We start from the raw sequence: 18364 nt of genomic DNA, 5'->3' as shown, positions 1-18364 counted from the left end.
CGAGTTCGTGATTTCCAAAAAAAAAAAAAAAAAAACCATACCAATGCACCCATAATCCCAGATTCAATTAATTTAGTTTTATTTTATTAATTTGTTTTCCACATTTGTTCATATAAACGTGAAGTTCTATTTAGTATTAAACATTGTAATGGCAAGCGTCACCGCGCACTCTTGATGCGGTAGCCACTCTACAAGTATAAATGCTTGTAGGATGTGGGGAGTAAGGGTCAGATTCAAATCTCTAGAAAGGAACTTCACACACATATCCACTTAGATTAAGTTAAAGTATAAATTATATTTTGTAAAAAAAACAAAAAAAGAAAGAAAAAAAGAAAGAAAGAAAGATTGTAATGGCAAGCCCATTTGCATGGAGAAGAGTAAGTAAGACATTGTAAACTAGGAGAAATTATTATGTGGAAAATTATTAGGTACTCTTGAAGTACTATAATGCGTACTTTCTCATCTCACATGAATAGTAGATTCCACTAAATCTCACATGAATAGTAGGTTCCACTAATTAAATTCATAGTGGAACCCACCATTTATGTGAGAGAAAAAAGTAAGCATTTATGGTACTTCGTGAGTATCTAATAATTTTCCGTAAACTACAAAGAAGCCAACATGGAATTAATGGAAAGTATTGACATAAATGGGATGAAGGCAATGAGTAATTAATACTATCAATGACATGGCAAGGGATGTTTTATTCACCATTAGATCTTATTAAAATTATTGTTTAAAAGAGGAATAACTTAGCAAGTCAAAAAAAAAAAAGAAAAAAAAAAAAAAAAAAAAAAAAAAAAAAAAAAAGAGGAATAACTTAGCAAGTTATTCTAGCGGTAAGTCGAAGTCACTAACCTATTTTGAGTGACCCATTTCAAAATTTTAAAAAATAAATAAAAACAGACAAAGAAAGCAAAGTTGGAAGCCTAGAACAGGAGTTGTAGAAGACGAAGAATAGAGCTACAAGATTGAAGTGGAAGCGAGCAACAAGATAAAAGTTGTAATGTTCCGGCAAGCTGAAAAGAATAGGAGATTGGCTGAAAAGAATCAGAAACTGTAAGCACCATAAATTCAATTATGACAGAAAGTCATTGTATGATTGTATCGGCTACAAACAAAGATATCGTTGAATTCCACCAGAATTTGCCAGTATTACCAAAAAAGACTGGTACACCCGGATATTTGAAGGGATACATTTCTAATGTGTTTTTGTACCTGTCCAACCAAGTACCAGTGCAACAAATTCCAGCCAGTACGCGCGGTACGGAATTGTCTTCTTAGTCACTAATTTCTGATGAATTTTTTTGGGTAATGTGATTATTTGGCCTATGTGGTTTGGTAGGCCAATCAATTATCCACTCGCTGTCGAAATTTGAAAGTTGAAAGTTGAAAGTTGAAAGGCCGTGGCGGCGGTCAACGGAAATTATGCATACAATAAGTGCGTCTATTATAAGGTTGCTCTCATTGATCTTCCTGTGAGCTCTCTTCATTTTTTACCGCGTGTATAGCATGCATACTAATTATAGTGTATAAAAATTCGGTATCATAGCATTTTGTACGTCCATTTTCATTTCTCTGGTCAAAATTTCAGTCTAATAAAATTGAATATGATTACAGTTGTTTCCAAAAAAAAGAAAAGAATATGATTACAGCTACTGGTCAAACTTGTCTAAATTACAGTTGGGCCAAATTTTTTCGTGAAGAGAAAGAAAACAAAAAAGAAAAAGGTTTACATGGAAAATAAAATAAAACAGAAAAGTTCCTAAAAAAAAAAAAATCAAAAAGTTAGAAGAGAAAAAATAGGATAAAATATTTGTGTTTCTTTGTGTGCCATCAAAAACATTCTATAGAATAATAAGTAGAAATCTTTTGTCCCTTTTTTTTTTTTTTTGGGACAAAATTTGCATAAAACTGAAGAGTTCTGCCAGGAGTTTTATTGGTTGGCATCTTTTAATATTTTCAAGATATTTATGGTTTAAATCTCTCGGGATCTGTTTTAACCAAAAAAGAAAAAAGAAAAAAAAAACCAAACAAACAAACGGAAGAAACAAACTGATGACCTCACACAATCGAGTTGCAAGATGAAAATGGCCTCATCATATCCTTTTTCTATTATCAATCTACCAATTATTTATGGCTCATTACCGACTGGTGGAAGCACTCCAACCTGTCGTCTCTCCCTTCATACTTTGTCAACTGTGTCACTTCCAAAGACAATTCCAATTTCCACGACCATGTCATTTGAAAGAAATACCTCTGCAAATTAAGGAAAAAAACAAAAAAACTTATTAAAAACAAACAACCCCACAGACCATGCACGAGCACGACCAAAATTTTCAAAACGCAGTGCTTGGAATAATCAACCAAGGATACAATTTCAAAGCTCTTAACATTATTTTTTTTCCATTCTGTCTCTTTCATCAGTCCTCTTTTCTCCTTGTTTAGGTAAAGTCTAAAGACTCTTTTTTTCCACGTTGCTTTTTCTCCAAGTTCTGCTTTCAGATTTTTCAGAACGTTTCACATAAAGGGCTCAATTGTTTCCTGAATCTTTTCAACTCTTATTTGTTTATTTCACTTTATGTCTTCACCTCCAAAACCAGCATATTAGTGATCCATTTGAGGCAAGTCAATTCTTGGGATTTTGGGTTTTGTAGTTTTAAGTTCATATTGTTTAGTTCCTGAGGTACACAAGGCATTTGATGCAGTATTCAATCTTGGATTTTGATATGGTGCTATGAGATGGTTCCATATTTCTGAATTCTTGAATTTTATTTTTTAGACATCACCTTTCTCTCAGAGCCACTTTTACTTTGACTTAGTTGGTGTAAATTTGATCTAATTGCTAATCTTATTAGGATATTGTCCTTTGTGTGAGCTAGGAGATATTTGTAGACAGACTTTGGGTTTAAGTTTTGTACAGCAGTGGAAGCTATAGTATGGATGGGTCACAGGGTAGTTCGAGTGCCCCAGCGCCTTTTCTTATAAAAACATATGAGCTGGTGGATGATCCAATAACGAATTCCGTGGTGTCATGGAGTGAAAGTGGTTGTAGTTTTATTGTGTGGGATCCCCCAGAATTCGCTTCAGATTTGCTTCCCAAGTATTTCAAGCACAACAATTTTTCAAGTTTTGTCAGGCAACTTAACACATATGTAAGTCCAATACTCTTTCTTATGGAAGCGATTTAAATCTGATGACTCTAGCTTTTGCGGAAATGACTGGTTTCAACTTCCAATTGTAGTTTGATTTCTGTATTTGTGTTTTGAATTTATTGCTAATATATTAAAGTACATCTGTAAGAAAATTGGTTTTTCTTCAATTTGAATGTTTTCTTTTAGAATTCTTGCTTAAATTCATGTGGATATGCAATTGCAAAGTTGTTGTTTTGTTTCTGTTTGGAAATAATTTCATTTCTTGGTTTTTTTCCTGAATTTTACTAGTGTTAAACCTTTGTGCTAATTTCAATGTACATGTAAACTCATTAATTTTTCAACAGAGATTTGTTCTTCACGATTCATGTCCCTGCATATGATTTATTGGAAATTTTACACTCATCTCTGAATTCAATTTAAGCATATTAGAATTGCTTCATATTCATTATATTATGATGTCTATGTTCCCCCCTTCCCCACCCCAACCCCCCCCCCCCCCCCCCCCCACCACATTTTTCCTCTTATTTTGAGTTTTTCTTGCTCACTATGAGTGCCCACTTTAAGTTTGTGGCCTATTGTTGTCTGCATATAAGCATCCTTGCATAGAAGTATTGTAACAGAACTTCTATTGCTTTTGAAAGTGAAATTGCCTTGATTTTTAGACTTTAACTTATAATCATGTCAAGAAAAGTATCTTTGAGGAGGTGGCTAGGGAAGTTCTTGTCATGTGCAGAAAGATTTAGCTTGTTCAGTGAGAACCTTTTTAAGTTACAATTACGAGCGTATATAGAATTAGGGAATGTTGTTAGTAGGAAGAATTTATACGTTTTCAGGACATGAACATCACAGCTACTGTGAAGCATCATTAGTTACTAGTAGTATAAGCTCCTTTTTTCAAGGATCCCTTAAAGTTGTACTTGGAAAAGGAAGAAATTGCAATATATTTAGTATGAATATATTAAATGACAGAAGTTGGTTTTTGAAAAAGCTTCTGAAGATAATTGAGAAAGCAAAGGGATGTTTCCTTGTTAGATCAGGAATGGAATGTCATACCTCTGGTTCGAAAATTGTTTTCCTTTTGGATCAATTGTGAATAGATTTAATTGAAGATTTTTGTATGCTTGCAAATTCTATGGTTTCAGATTAGGGGGGGTGCCTCATTAGTCTTTTGTAATCAATGAGGTTAGTGAGATATGGATTGCATAATACAGATTACTTGAAGAGGAGGGAAGACGTTAATTAGCTGATTTCCAGGCATTATTCAGCTTTTAGTGTTTAAGAAAGTATCAGGGATCTTGTGGGGAGATAGGTTGGAAACTTGGCATTGGCTGGTCTGCTTCTCTAGTAATGTGCCGGGAAATCCCTTTTATCTTGTAGCTTGCTATCACAGTAGATCAGAAACTCAGTCATCTCAGTGGAGATGGGTGTATTACAAAGGTCCAAATTTCATTGTTCAGCCAGTTGAAATTAATGGTTGGCTTCCCATAGTCATATTGGGGAGGAAAGTATGCTCAATGCTGTCATGAAAACATGTTTGAGGCTGAGGTCTGCTATCTCCAGTGGGTTTTCATAATCCATCCCACACATTTGGGCAGGCATTGCTGAAGTTGTGGAGGTGGCAGATTGAAGCTTTCTGATAGACTGGTAGAGCATACTTCTCATAACAGAATTTTTAGGGGCTAGCCAGGAGATTTTTATGCTAGTGGATCTCCTTGAGAGGGGTTGTTGGAAATCAATTGCTGATGATTTTTTAACAGTAAGAAGGGAGAAGCTGTCTGTGTGCTCAAGGACCACGAGATTTTGTTTGGCTTGTGGTAGCTATCCTCTGATGGTCCTACACATTGAATTGGATACTATCAAAAATTGGCTAAACTCAGCTGTTTAAAAAACGGGTAATAAGGTTTAAATGCCATGGATTCAGAAATGCTACTGCAGTGCTGACAGAAGTCACTGCCTACCTGAATCAGTAATGGTGATACGGTTAACCTGTTGCCTGAGAATTCAATGCAGTAGCTAATGTTCTTGCTGTTTAATGTGTATTGTTGAAATGGGTGAAAGTCTTTTTATGAATACAAGCTGCCTAAAAGAGTTTGTGAGGTACACGATATGCATATACATATGCATGGGTTTACACATTTTAGATTATCTATAAAGCTTTTCAACTAGTATTTTTGAACTGCTGATCCAGCAGTAGCTTAGCGGCATGTTCTTGTCTCCAATTTTAAGATTGGACTGTTTTATGTTTACTTGATATATGATCTATTTCAATATTCCTTTTTTGTGCAATTGTTTTGTGTGGTTAAGGTGCAGTTTTCTATCTTTAAATTCAAGCTTCTCTTGTGTATTACCAGGGATTTAGGAAGATTGATCCTGACCAATGGGAGTTTGCAAATGAGGAGTTTCTAAGAGGACAAAGACATCTTTTGAAGAATATTCATCGACGCAAGCCAGTTCATAGTCATTCCATGCAAAACCAAGATCATGTTTCGGCCCCATTAACTGAAACAGAAAAACAGGAATTTGAGGGGGAAATTACTAGACTGAAACAAAACAATGGCTTGCTTCAGTTGGAGCTACAGAGGCATCAAAGTGACAATGAGATGTTTGAATTTCAAATGCAGTCTTTTGGTGAGAAATTGTGGAATATGGAACATAGACAGAACCAGTTGATGGCCTTCTTTGCTCAACTTCTGAAGAAACCGGGTTTCGCATCTATACTTATGCAAAAATCAGAAAATCATAGCAAAAAGAGAAGGTTATCGATGCCTAATCACTTTCATGAAAGAGAAGTGGAAGAGAAGTGGAGTTTGAATTTCCAAACTTTCCAGAAAGAAGAACTGGATGCAATATCTGCTCCAACATTAAATTTGGAGCTGATTGAGAAGTTAGACTCATCATTAAATTTTTGGGAAAATTTTCTGCATGAAGTTGGTGAAGCTTTAAGTGAAGAAAAGTATGATATTGGTGCATTCTCACAGCTCCCTCCTATCACTGTCACAGAAATACATGATACTGATGTGAATAACCAGCCTTGCTCACCTATATCACATGCATATTCCTCACCCAATTCAGCAGATACTCATTCCAGAGCATCCCCAGAGCTGGTTGAGTCAATGAATCATGTGGACAGCCCTCCCTTATCATCTATATATCTTGGGGTTGACATGATGCCTAACTCTTCAGGGATTGATATAAATTTGAAGCCTGCTAGTGCTCAAGCGGTTGAGACCTTAAAAGAAAGGGCAGAAGGGACAACAACTGCATTGCCAACTCATCCGAATGATGTCTTCTGGGAACAATTCTTGACAGAACGACCCGATTCATCTTATAGGCAGGAAATTGAGTCAGAGAGAAGGGATACTGATGGCAGAATGAGGAATAACAATGCAGCTGATCACAAAAAAGTTTGGTTCTACCCGAGTAATGTAGACAACCTTACAGAACAAATGGGATATCTGACTCCAGCTGTATAATAATCTTATTGATTCTTCTTCCACCTGATATTTCAACTGCTTGTGTATACCATTTTAACTGATAGGTTCACTTACTTTTCTTATGTAGTTGTAGGCATGCCACTTGTTCAGCACTTGAGCTCATTGTTGTGGTGCACATCAGATGTATACCTGTTAGTTTCTGATGTTACGAGAGATTGGTCATTTCTGTTAAATTTCTATATGTATATGATAAAAGTTATAGGATTTGCACATTTGCAAAATTTCCTTCCTTCTTTAGTTATATGAAAGTTACTTCATGTCCAAGCATTTACCTTTGCTTGCCTTCCATTGCTTCGGTCATTTTTCTAATTAAGAGTTTGCTGAGATAATGGAAGCTTTAATATTTATTTATTTTGAATGCAGTTAATTATAGTGAATTAATGTGAAATAGAAATAGAACACACAATCACATGAGAACACCAAAAATTACATGGTTTAACCTTAAACTATGTCCATGGACAACTTCAAAGAAAAAGTTTCACTAACAAAATAAAGAGCTCACAATAATGGATAAAAACACTCTTACAAACCCGAATCTCAAATAAACCCAAAAAGTCTTTTATTATGAATTTTGAAAAATTACCCATTTAGCCCAAAATTACGGCTTATATCAATTTCAAGCTTATTACTAATTTAAGCCCAATTTTAAATATGATTAGCCAATTGATATCTACATTAGCTTTGCCTATATTCGTTTTTTATATTTTTTTGCTAAAGCTTTGCCTACATTCATAGTTTTGCCGTCCAAATTGACTTTAATTACTTTATGGAAGTAGAAAGTTTACACGAGCTGTGTTTTATTGAATTTTGTGCTAAACACCTTTGATGTGTTTTGTCACTCTTTTGTCACATTTTATCACACAACTTTTTGTCAATTATTACGTATCAATGATATCATGGTATATTTGTGAAATTTTAAAAGTTTCTTTATTTTTTTGAGAAGATGAAAATTTGAAAGTTGAAACGTCCAAAGTCATTTTTTTACACTAATTATTTCAATAAACTTGAGAATTTTTTTTTTTGAGAAGAATAAACTTGAGAATTTCGTTGTGGAACCATGAACCAAAATTACTAACAATCTTGATGGGAAGATGCAATTTTGCTCATAATGTTTCGGTTCGATGCAAAAGAGTAGAGCCAACAGTTCAACACTTTTTTTAATATTTACTAATAAATTTCTTTTTTCTTCTAGAGGTAAACATGTCACTTTTTTTTTATGATTTTTTCAGTTTTACTTAATATAAATTAAGGAGTCATATGATAAAATCCCATTAATTTAAGGATGTGGAATAAATATGTAGAGTTATAGGGGATAAGCACAATAAATAATAAAATTATATTAAATTTCTTGAAACTTTTGAAAATAAAATTTTAATTAGGGTAGCACTCAAATTTTTTAAGACTTAGTAATAGAATTTTACCAATAATAAATAATTTTAGATAAAATTCATTATAAAATATCTTAATAATTAATGAATGAACTAAAAAACAAATAGTCATTATCAACATATGTAGGTTCTAGTTAGTTTAATTACCGGATTTTCTTAGTAAGTATCTATTTGATACAAGTAGATAGTAGTCACAAAATCATTTAATGCAACCACAACTCCCTTTATCAAAAAAAAAGAAAAAAAAATCTAAAATCCAAATTTATTATATAGTACTATATATGTGGTAGTTACATAGTCATTTAATACTTTATTGCAGGCAACATATCCTAGTTTAAAAAAAAAAAAAAATTGTTTAACCAATTTTAATTTGCCATAAGCTGCTAAAGAATAATAATTTAAATAATCCTAACATTTTATAGGCCTACTATAAATTCCACTAAATAGTGCAACAGGAAAAAAAAAAAGAAAAAGAAAAGGTAAGTAAAATTAAAGATGGATCTATAAATATAATCTTAAAAATAAAGCAATAGAGGGACCCATATTTATGAATTAAAAAAAAAAAAAAATCAACAACCCTCCTATATGAGGGAGTTTTTTCTCTTTGAAATTCAACCATTGCCCACAACAACGTCAACAGACAATAATAACACCCAAGCCTAAAAAACGACCAAACTCATCTGCTGACTTTGCACCTACAATTCCAATGCTATAATTTAATCATTGCTTTCAAATTACAATACGTTTATTTATTATTATTATTATTATTATTATTATTATTACTTGTTATTACAAACACTATTCCCAGATCGGATCTCTCTTTCTCTCTCTTTCTTGTTCTTTAGAGACACAGAGATATCTCTCTCTGTCTCTAGCAATCTCTGTAACAATTTTCAGGTCAGAATATAATCATCAATGTTAAGCATTGTTGGGTTTTTGACAATCTTTAGCTACTTTCTTTTATTTTTGATTTCAGATAATGAATATTTTCTTTGATTTTTCTGTTTTTCCCAAGTCTTGGAATTGATCTGAATCTTGTAATGGAGACCTATGACGTTTATTTTATTCTATTCGGAATTTTCCGGTTTGGTTGCTAAGAAAACCCTGGAATTAATTAATGAAATGTGGGTTTTGATGCTTTTATGATTTTAGCTGTTTAGTTTCCAAGAAAGCATTGAAAAAGATAGCTCAGCTTAGCTCAAAGCAGACAAATTTATGGTGTTTATTAGTTGGGTTTGTAATTCTTTTTCTTCATGTATGTGCATTTGAATTGGGGAATGGCAACAATGCCTAGTAGGATAGATGTTTGTTCTTTTGTAAATTTCCATTCTGTATTGTTAACCTGATTGAGCATTATTGATTTTGGTCGAATTTGGATTTTTTGGGAATTTTTCTTTGGCTATTTTTGATGGGAGTTTTCATCTGAGCAGGTAGCTTTGGAGATTTCAGAGTGATTTGAATATATCAGACTGGCTATTTGAGGTCTTGACTAGTTAGGTTGCGAGAATCAATATAACTTAATTGATTCGTAGTTCGTCTGGAGAAGCTTCAAGGAGTCTTGAGGTTAAGATCAATCTGAAAATTGTATGCTTATAATGTTTGTTGTGTTGGATAATCTTGCTATCTGATTTGATGGAAACTAAAGTTGGAGTGTATGGATGGGTTTAAGTTAGGATAGGAAAGGAGATGGTCGAGCGTGATTTGGATACAGAAAACACTGGGTACACGGGAGTCAACGACACTCAGAGTGGCAACCAAGGTTCAGGTCTTCGCAGGGAGCCCTCATTCTCAGGCTGGTGTGATGAGGATGGGAGGGTCTGTTTAAATCATCAATTAGAAAATGCTGATGAATGTGTAGAAGAAGACTCTGATTTTGAGTTGCCTTTGCTTCAACAGGGGGAGATAGAAAACCGGTTTTTGGGTAGGGAGGACTATCATAAGTTTAAGGATAGAAGAATGTACTTGAACGGTAGTAATAATATGGATGATGCTTCCATTTGTGTTGGGAGGAATGAAAATGAGAAGTATGTTCCTTTCAATATTGAAAATGGGTCTGCAAGGGAGACCAATGGTGCCGATGTCTCTATGTCAATCGGTAATCATGAATCAATGGCACCATATTCCAAGGATCCTATTTCTGTTGCCAATGTGTTGAAGACATTGTTTTTCATACTTGTGTGGTACACTTTCAGTCTATTATTGACCATGTAAGTTCCTTCTATGCTCATTCATTTATTCAATGCATAGTGTTTCATTTAGTTTCCTAATTGACGCAATGGAAATTTCTTTGGTTCTTATTATGTGCTCTTTTGATTAGATATAACAAAAGCCTGTTAGGAGAAGATTTGGGAAAGTTCCCAGCTCCTTTATTGATGAATACTGTCCATTTTACAATGCAAGCTGTTCTATCATGGGCCATCACATGGTTTTGGTCTCATAGGTTTGAACCTAGCGTTGCTATGTCATGGAGGGATTACTTTTTGAGAGGTAAATTTTTCCACTTAAATTTATTATGTCAATTTGCTGCCTAAAAACTGATTAATTATTCTGTTTATTTTTTCCAACCAAGCTAGTGCTGAAATCTTTTGGTTTGAAATGATGGTTGGTTTTAGGTTTCGAATACTTTGTGGTTAATAGTACTTCCAAAAAAAAAAATTGTGGTTGTTCGGAACAAATTTTAATTGAATCGGGATTCTCCTCTTTTCTTGTTTGCTTCATCCTAAATGTGTTGTTGTATCTAACAAAATAGAATTTTATATTATATATAACTCAGATGTAGTTGTGTACTTGGAACATATGAGATTCAGGTACTGTTTAATGCGCTGGAGCAGTGTGTTTATTGATATTTGTCTTTCTTGTATCCTCTTGCCATCTGAAATCTATAAGAAATTTATTTTCTGATATAAAAACTTAAAAGTTATTGGTAAAAGTAAGAAGTTAGTCTTGTGATTGAACATACAAATTATGCAGAAAGCCTATATGCATATTAAGTGAAGGAAACTGAGGATAATGAAAGTACTTGTATGTACCATGCATTTTTATTTATTGTGAGAATCCTGCAATCTTTTGTCAGTAACTTGATTGCTTTGATATTTTGTTGGCAACATGATCAATAGTTAGCATCGAAGAACTTGTCAATTCCTTAAAAAGTATAATGCAAGCTACTGGGTTGGGTGATATAATTTAAAAAGAATCCTCGCTACACTTATAGGTAATCTACCTTAATGCGTTCCGAGTACTTGCTTGGATATTTTGTAGGCAACATGACCGATAGTTTGCATCAAAGGACTTTCCCATTCTTTAAAAAGTTTAATGCAAGCTACTTGGTTGGGTGATATAATTTGAAGAGAATCCTTAATGCAAGCTACCTTAATGTGTTCTGAGTACAGAATATGGAATGAGCAGTTTAGTCAACAGAGTTTCTATTGTCAAATTAAGGCCTTAGTGCTGGAGTTTGTGTGACAATAGAATTATGCATGGGGCCTGTTTCTTCTTGTATTAATATGATGAGACAAAGATGAAGAAGCCCTGATTTTAATGAAGAGATGAAGATCATTGATGCTCCCCTTGCTGGGAGAGAAGGAAAAGGAAGATGAGCTAACTGGTAGCAAAAGAAAAAAAAATTGTAGGTGAGAGAAAGGAAACTGTCTGTCCTGTTTGTTTGGTTGAGAGGAATGAAACAGAAGGAGAGGACAAAAAAGCAGAAAAGTGGGCCTTGAAAACATATAACAAGAAGTCCCCTCCCTTTCAAGTACCCAAGTGTGTTTGTCAATTTTAGTTAGAGATAAAGAATTGATAAGATGAGACATTTGAAGTGAAGTCAAGTTTGTAGTTCTAATTTTTGTTTGATAATGGAAGGATTAGAAGAGATTTTTGTTAGAAAATATTGAGGGCCATTGAGTTTTGTTATAATGATTGTACAATATGATTTAAATGTTGTAACAATTCCTTTTTTTTTTTTTTTTTTTTTTTGAATAAGTATACTGATGTAGGGAAAATTAGGAAATTTGACTACGTTTTGTACGTGGTAATTTGAGAGAAAATAGTGCTGTTTAGGGGGGTTGTGAACGGTATCCGTGAACCAACAAAGGCGAATGTGCCTATTGCTGAAAACACTAAATTTTATTAATAAACTCATTCATTTTTATTTTTTATGAATAATCAACTCATTCTATCACCTTTGAATACATTGAGCACAATATATATAAAGACTCTTACTTGTACTCGTAGTAATAGGATTCCTACTAGTATTAGGACTACTATAAAGATAAGTACTTAACTTGGACCCAAAGAAAATAAACCGAAGATACTTAGAATACCTTAGAAGATCTTAGAATCGACTAAATTACCAAAATACCCGTAATTTGCAGGAATTATATAAATTACAGATTTGCCTGAGTATAAAATTGACTTTAACTAATAAAATAAAATCTAAATTAAAAACTGTTAATCCTAAAAGACTCATACGTGGGCCCCATAAAATAATTCTTGAATAGGAAAATTTGCAAAGTAATAGCAAATTAATCTTCCATGGCTTCATCATATATTTGAACGCCTCCTTCCATTTTCACCAAATCCTTCCAATTGTTTACTAAATTATTGAGGTCATACATCATTTCATCTCTCTTCATTTCCCTTGTTATCCAATAACCAGGCAAGAAGTGATTCAAATTTTGACAAAGTTCTATGAATCCAAGTACACACTGTGAAAGTTTGATCTGGATATGTGTGTGTGTGTGTGTGTGTGTGTGTGTGTGTGTGTGTTTTAACTGATCCCTGTTATCCATATTGTTAGGTATGCATGCTCTGCAAATCAGAAGAAGAACATGAACATGATTGAATCTCTTATATTTTGCAGTAAATCACCATTTGGGTGAAGCTTACTCAAATTCTCCCTTTCTTAGTAGAGAAGTGTAAATTGATTTTTATGAATGTACAGGCAAGCTGTTAATAACACATTACTTTCTTTTGCTTGATGAGTGGTTTAATTTTAATTCTCAAGGAGGAGATAGATATTATCTTCAAGTGAATTTTGCTGAAGAAATCAGTAAAATATTTTATGCTTATCTCAGACGTTGCATGTGATTTATTTTCTTGGTTGATGATATATTATGTCTTGTATGCCCATATGTTTATTTCCTCTAATTACTATTATTTAATTTATATATGTTTCTTGATGCAAAATTTCTGTAATTGCTTGTTAAATTAACTTTTCTATCAACTAATGCTACAGATGGACTTTGCCTTTCACAGTTGTACCAACAGCTCTTGGATCAGCAATGGACATTAACCTGAGCAATGCATCCCTTGTATTTGTATCTGTCACATTTGCCACAATGGTTAGTTATCTTCTACTGTACTACAGCATCATGGGATAGTTATCATCTCAATAAAGTTTCTCTATATGCTTAATAAGTCCACATTTTACCATTTTTAAGGTTCTAAGCAAACATACTTCTCTTGTTTGTGCAGTGTAAATCTGCTTCTCCTATATTTCTCCTATTATTTGCATTTGCTTTCAGGTGAATCTCTTGTCAATTAAGCTGTATTACCTGTCTCTTTTTCATATGAATAACCTATGTGAATATTGTGTATTTTTTTCTGTTATTAAGAGTTGATGTGTCATTTTCTGTTGTTCTTCAAGCTGATCTTTTAGTTTCTTGAACACTTTGGCCCCATTTGGCATTGCCTTTAGAGAGGGAAAAAAGATCTTTAAGGGGCTTAAAGCTTTTTAGCAATATTTGTCACCTCTTTGGAAATTTTGCTAAAGAGCTCCCCATGTAGAGTATTTCAACATGACTATTCCACATGGCATAGGCATGATGAGGTGGCCAACTACTCCATAAAAGCATTCTAATGTGGTTGAATAAGATACTCAGCAAAGAACCTTCTTTTCAAGATGTGATTAAATGGTTCTGCCATTTATTCTAAAAAAAAAAGATGTGATTAAATGGTTTTTAGACATGTGGATAGTTGTTGTAGAAGTTAGTTAGACATGTGACCAACTGTTTTAAGCGTGTTATTCATATGCTAGCTATAGTCTGTTATGATTGACACACGTGATTAATTGTTTTTACGCGTGTGCTAGCTATAGTTTGTTGAGGGCTTGTTATTATTTAGGGATGATGTCATCATGTTAGCATAACCAACTACTTAGTGTAAAAATTGCCAAGGATGAACATTGTAAACTCAAACTTTATGATTGGATAATAATTTTACTTTGAAATTAGAGTTGCGATTAGAGTCTCTCTTGTTTTGTCTACTCTCTCTTAACTCTATGTTCTCTCTTTTTCTTTGAAAGTCCAAATTTTTTGTTTGCATTGCTTCCCCCCCCCCCCCCCCCCCCCCCCCCACAAAAAAAAAAGTCAATAAACTACTTTAAAACTCTTTTGAGCACTGTTATAACTTTTAATGATAGAAACAATGAATATATAGAAATTTCTACATTTATTTTTCAAAATGACACTTGATGCCCACATGTTCTGAGAGAGAAAGTAGTAATAATAATAAGGTAAAAATGCAAAAGCGACCCCTTGTGGTTTGTGAGTAATTTTCACAAACAATCCTTGTACTGTCAATTTGAAATTTAAACCCCTGACATATCAATTGACCAAATTGATTGTTGTAATAAAATTTAATTAAAATTTTTCTGAAAAAAATTCTTTTTCTTTTTCTTTCTTATTCTAATTCTTTCTCCTCACAACACAACCACCCACACCCTCATCCACACTGTGACCAATAACCCCCAAACCCGCACCGCCTCCAAATTGGTGAATTGTAGTACCTCTAGTAAGCAACACTCCCCCCTTGGGGTCCCATCTCTTCAAACCCAGATTCCCTCTTGAATAAAAAGTCTCAGTTAAGTTCAGCTCCATGCTCTTCAGACTCGTAATGAAGGTGGTACAATAGCTCCAATAGACATTTCTGCTCACCTTAGGGTCCCAAAAATCAATTGAAATTTAGCTCATTAATAATACTACATGAAAATTTGCAATTATTTGCTCCATTTGGTTGAAAAAATTCAGAAAATCATAAATAAAATCATTTTTCATTTCCTGAACTTTCTCAGCAACCATACAGAAAAGTTTTCCTGCTTTAACTCATTAATAGTACTACATGAAAAATTGCAATTATTTGCCCCATTTGCTAAGAGCCTGTATAGGTGCTTTTTTCAAATTTTTAGAAGTCTGTCCATCCATTATTTTCTTCTCTCTCAGTAAAATGACTATTTTGTGATGTTCATTTTTTTGTAATTTTATTTCATACTGCTTTGACTTTTATGAATTTCTTGCAAATTATAATCTAGATATCTATTTATTGTGCGTTTTGATGTGTATGTTTTTTTGGGTTACCTATTATTTACATTTAATGCTGAAATTTATTTGGAAGGTTGGAGTCTCCAAGCATTAAACTCTCAGGCATCATTTTAATTATCTCAGTTGGAATACTTTTAACAGGTATCAAACTCCATCTGTAGTTGTGTTATTCTCTAATTGCTCAGTTGAATATGCCTGCATTTTGTCTGTAGCACAGATAGCACCACCAGTGTTAGGATATATAACCTGTTATTTGTGAGGATGTGAGTTTGTGAAAGTAGTGATAATCTATAGATGTCCCTGGCTGCTTGAGTGATGCAACAAGTGGACCCACCAAGTCACAAGCCCTTACAGGCTTATATGAGAATGGATCCCAAATGGATAACATGGAATAATATTCGGTGTATTGGTTCAAAGTGTGAATAGATCCTGAAGATGATTTAAGCAAGGAAATAAAAATTATTAAAAGCCTTTCTTTCTTGGACCCCTCCCTTTCTCTCTCTTTTCTGTTTCCTTTTTATCTCGTTCATCCTTGCCCCTATCTCAATTTCTCTCCTTATATTTGCTGGCTAGTACAGGAATGGTTCCTTGTTTTTGTTAATGGGGGGAAATTCAGTCACAAAGATGTGATATGCCCAAAACATAAGGATTTTATGTTAGCTGCATAATTCTAGTTTCTTCATGTAAGTATCATTAGACTTGTTTACCATGCCTGGACAGCCAAAATATGAATCCAATAATCCTAAGGCTTTTTCCGTTCCTTATTCTTTCTGCTGTTAATATAAATTCATATTTTGTCCAAGGTCCTTGTCAAATTTTATACTTCACATGCAATGATTTCTTGCAAATGCATTTGTTCCCAAAATTAGTATATTTTGTCTACCCTTCCTCTCTCCCTTCATTCAAATATAGGGTTAATGTTTGAACATATAAAGGTGTTTTAGGATCTGAGGATTCTCAACTTAAACTTCACGAAAAGAAAATTTGATTGTATGATATACCCCTATATTTTGCTGCAATGCAACAGCCCTTACCGTGGTTGACTTCTGCTATGATTTATTTGGTGCAGTTTTCTTACAGTAGTGATTCTCCAATATATGATTGGATGACTTTTTAGGCGGTATTCTTTGTTTTTTGATTTATATCTCTTGTTAATTTTAGGTCTTTACATTAGATATTATTCTTGTACGCCCCTCTTTACTTGTTTTGATTTTTATCAGGTAGCAAAAAAGAAAAAAATTAAAGATATTCAGTGTTAATATTTCTGTGTTTTCCATATGGACTATATTGCAGTTGCGAAAGAGACAGAATTTGAGTTTTTGGGTTTCATCTTGGTTATGCTTGCTGCTGTAATGTCTGGCTTCCGCTGGGCCATGACTCAAATTCTTCTGCAGGTAGGTCTTGTGTAGGTTTTTTAGCTACTTTCTATTTGGGTGATATATGGATTTTGATTATTTTTTCCATTATCCAAAGTTTTGATTTTTGTTTTTTAATAACTGTGTTCTTAATTCTTGTTGTTGTCTTGGAATCTTATTTTGCATTCTATTCGTTCGATTCGACACCAAAATCAATATAAAGAAAGAAGCTTATGGTAAGTGCTGTATATTGCCTTTTTTGGAATTTAAATTTTAGCAAAGTTTGATATTATTAGATTAACACGTGTTTTCATATGACTGCGTTTGGACTAGAATCATCAGTTGTCACTTAGGTGACATCATTAGAGTTTTATTTTGAACCTATAACCGTGACTCATCTTCTAGAGTTACAACTTTTAAGAATATTATGTGTAAGAAAGGGCAATCTTATACTTTTCATATTCATATATAAATAAAGAACCTGGCCACTCTAGAGTTGCTTCTCACAATGTTTTTTTTATTCTTCTCTCTCTAGCTGTAAATTCTATGGTGTTAGGGTGTGGTCTGTGTAAAAGGTCTTGTGTTTGAATATGAGGAACCCCCAGTTATTTCATTTTTCCTTTTTTGGTATTGCTTAATGTACATTGTTGGCGCACCTGTCAACTTGGTGTGTACTACTTTATTGAGTTCCTTTGTCAAATGATTCTTTATTTTATTTTTATATTATAAATTGATGAGTATCAAAAGTCCTCACTTGTGAAAAGGATAGATAAAGAATTTTCGATGAATAAGAAGTGTAGTTTTTCTGCTTATAGAAGATCATAGAAATCATAGCTGAGCATTTTTTAGAATATGAAAGTTTGATTTTGTACAGCCTGTGCTTTAAGTAATCGTCAAAGTACTGCAATTTGTCTTGCTTTATATATACCTGTCCTGTCCAGAGATATGCATTTCAGCCTTCAGGGTTTATGGTGTTTGCCAAAAATAGAAGTTGATCTTTTTGCAGCAACAAAGAAAATACTAAATTTATACTCTATATTTGTAGTAATGAGATATGTTTATTGAGGAAGAGACAGATTTATGATTTTGGATATGATAGTTTTGAAGAAACAAAAGAAACTAGTAACTAGAGGAGAGAGTAATAAAATAATTGTATTATTACTTGCTTATTCCACTATGTACAACTCTGATTAAATAGAGAAACCCTAAACTTATAATAGGAATACAATAGCAGAAATAGGAAATCAAATAATCTCTAATTACTCAGTTTCCTTCTTTGAATATTTCCTTCACCTTCACGCCCAAGATTATACCATATATAGCTTTCCACACATACCATACATAGAATCTGTCAACACTCCCCCTCAAGCTGAGGTGTAGATATCTCTCATGCCCAGCTTGTCCAGAATTCTATGGAAGTGATTAGTTGCTGCCCCCTTTTTCAAGGTGTCTGCGAGTTGATCTCCAGTTCTTACATATGGAGTACAAATGATGCCTTTACGCAATTTCTCCTTGATAAAGTTTCTATCAATTTCAATATGTTTCGTCTGATCATGTAGAACTGGATTATGAGCAATATCAATTGCTGCTTTATTGTCACAAAACAGCTTGATGGGATCCTTACTGTTATATCCAAGCTCCCTCAATAATATCTTC

General features: G+C 33.5%; 2 protein-coding genes across 6 annotated transcripts in view; both read left to right on the top strand.

The window, feature by feature from the left end:
- The first annotated feature begins 2184 nt into the window (after window positions 1-2184).
- Window positions 2185-6916, top strand: LOC126696001 (heat stress transcription factor A-4b-like). Its single transcript, XM_050392791.1, has 2 exons — window positions 2185-3155; window positions 5507-6916. Exons 1-2 carry the CDS (start codon window positions 2940-2942, stop codon window positions 6626-6628), a joined length of 1338 nt encoding a protein of 445 aa, XP_050248748.1. The 5' UTR covers window positions 2185-2939; the 3' UTR covers window positions 6629-6916.
- A 1751-nt stretch (window positions 6917-8667) lies between these two features.
- Window positions 8668-18364, top strand: part of LOC126695990 (probable sugar phosphate/phosphate translocator At1g06470) — an 89963-nt gene continuing 80266 nt past the window's right edge. Inside the window, exons 1-8 of one of the 5 annotated variants that reach the window (XM_050392781.1) lie at window positions 8668-8934; window positions 9468-10244; window positions 10355-10524; window positions 13291-13376; window positions 13510-13559; window positions 15427-15494; window positions 16647-16747; window positions 16932-16944. In XM_050392781.1, the coding sequence (XP_050248738.1) occupies window positions 9724-10244; window positions 10355-10524; window positions 13291-13376; window positions 13510-13559; window positions 15427-15494; window positions 16647-16747; window positions 16932-16944 (1009 nt within the window). In that variant the 5' untranslated portion in view covers window positions 8668-8934; window positions 9468-9723. Of the gene's footprint in view, window positions 8935-9102; window positions 9256-9467; window positions 10245-10354; window positions 10525-13290; window positions 13377-13509; window positions 13560-15426; window positions 15495-16646; window positions 16748-16931; window positions 16945-18364 lie in introns of those variants that run through there. The other 4 variants (XM_050392780.1, XM_050392778.1, XM_050392779.1 and 1 more) reach the window with 4 other exon arrangements.

Source organism: Quercus robur, chromosome 8 (genome assembly GCF_932294415.1).
Source record: "Quercus robur chromosome 8, dhQueRobu3.1, whole genome shotgun sequence".
NCBI classification, from domain to species: domain Eukaryota; kingdom Viridiplantae; phylum Streptophyta; class Magnoliopsida; order Fagales; family Fagaceae; genus Quercus; species Quercus robur.
This window is presented reverse-complemented; position numbering and strand designations above follow the sequence as displayed.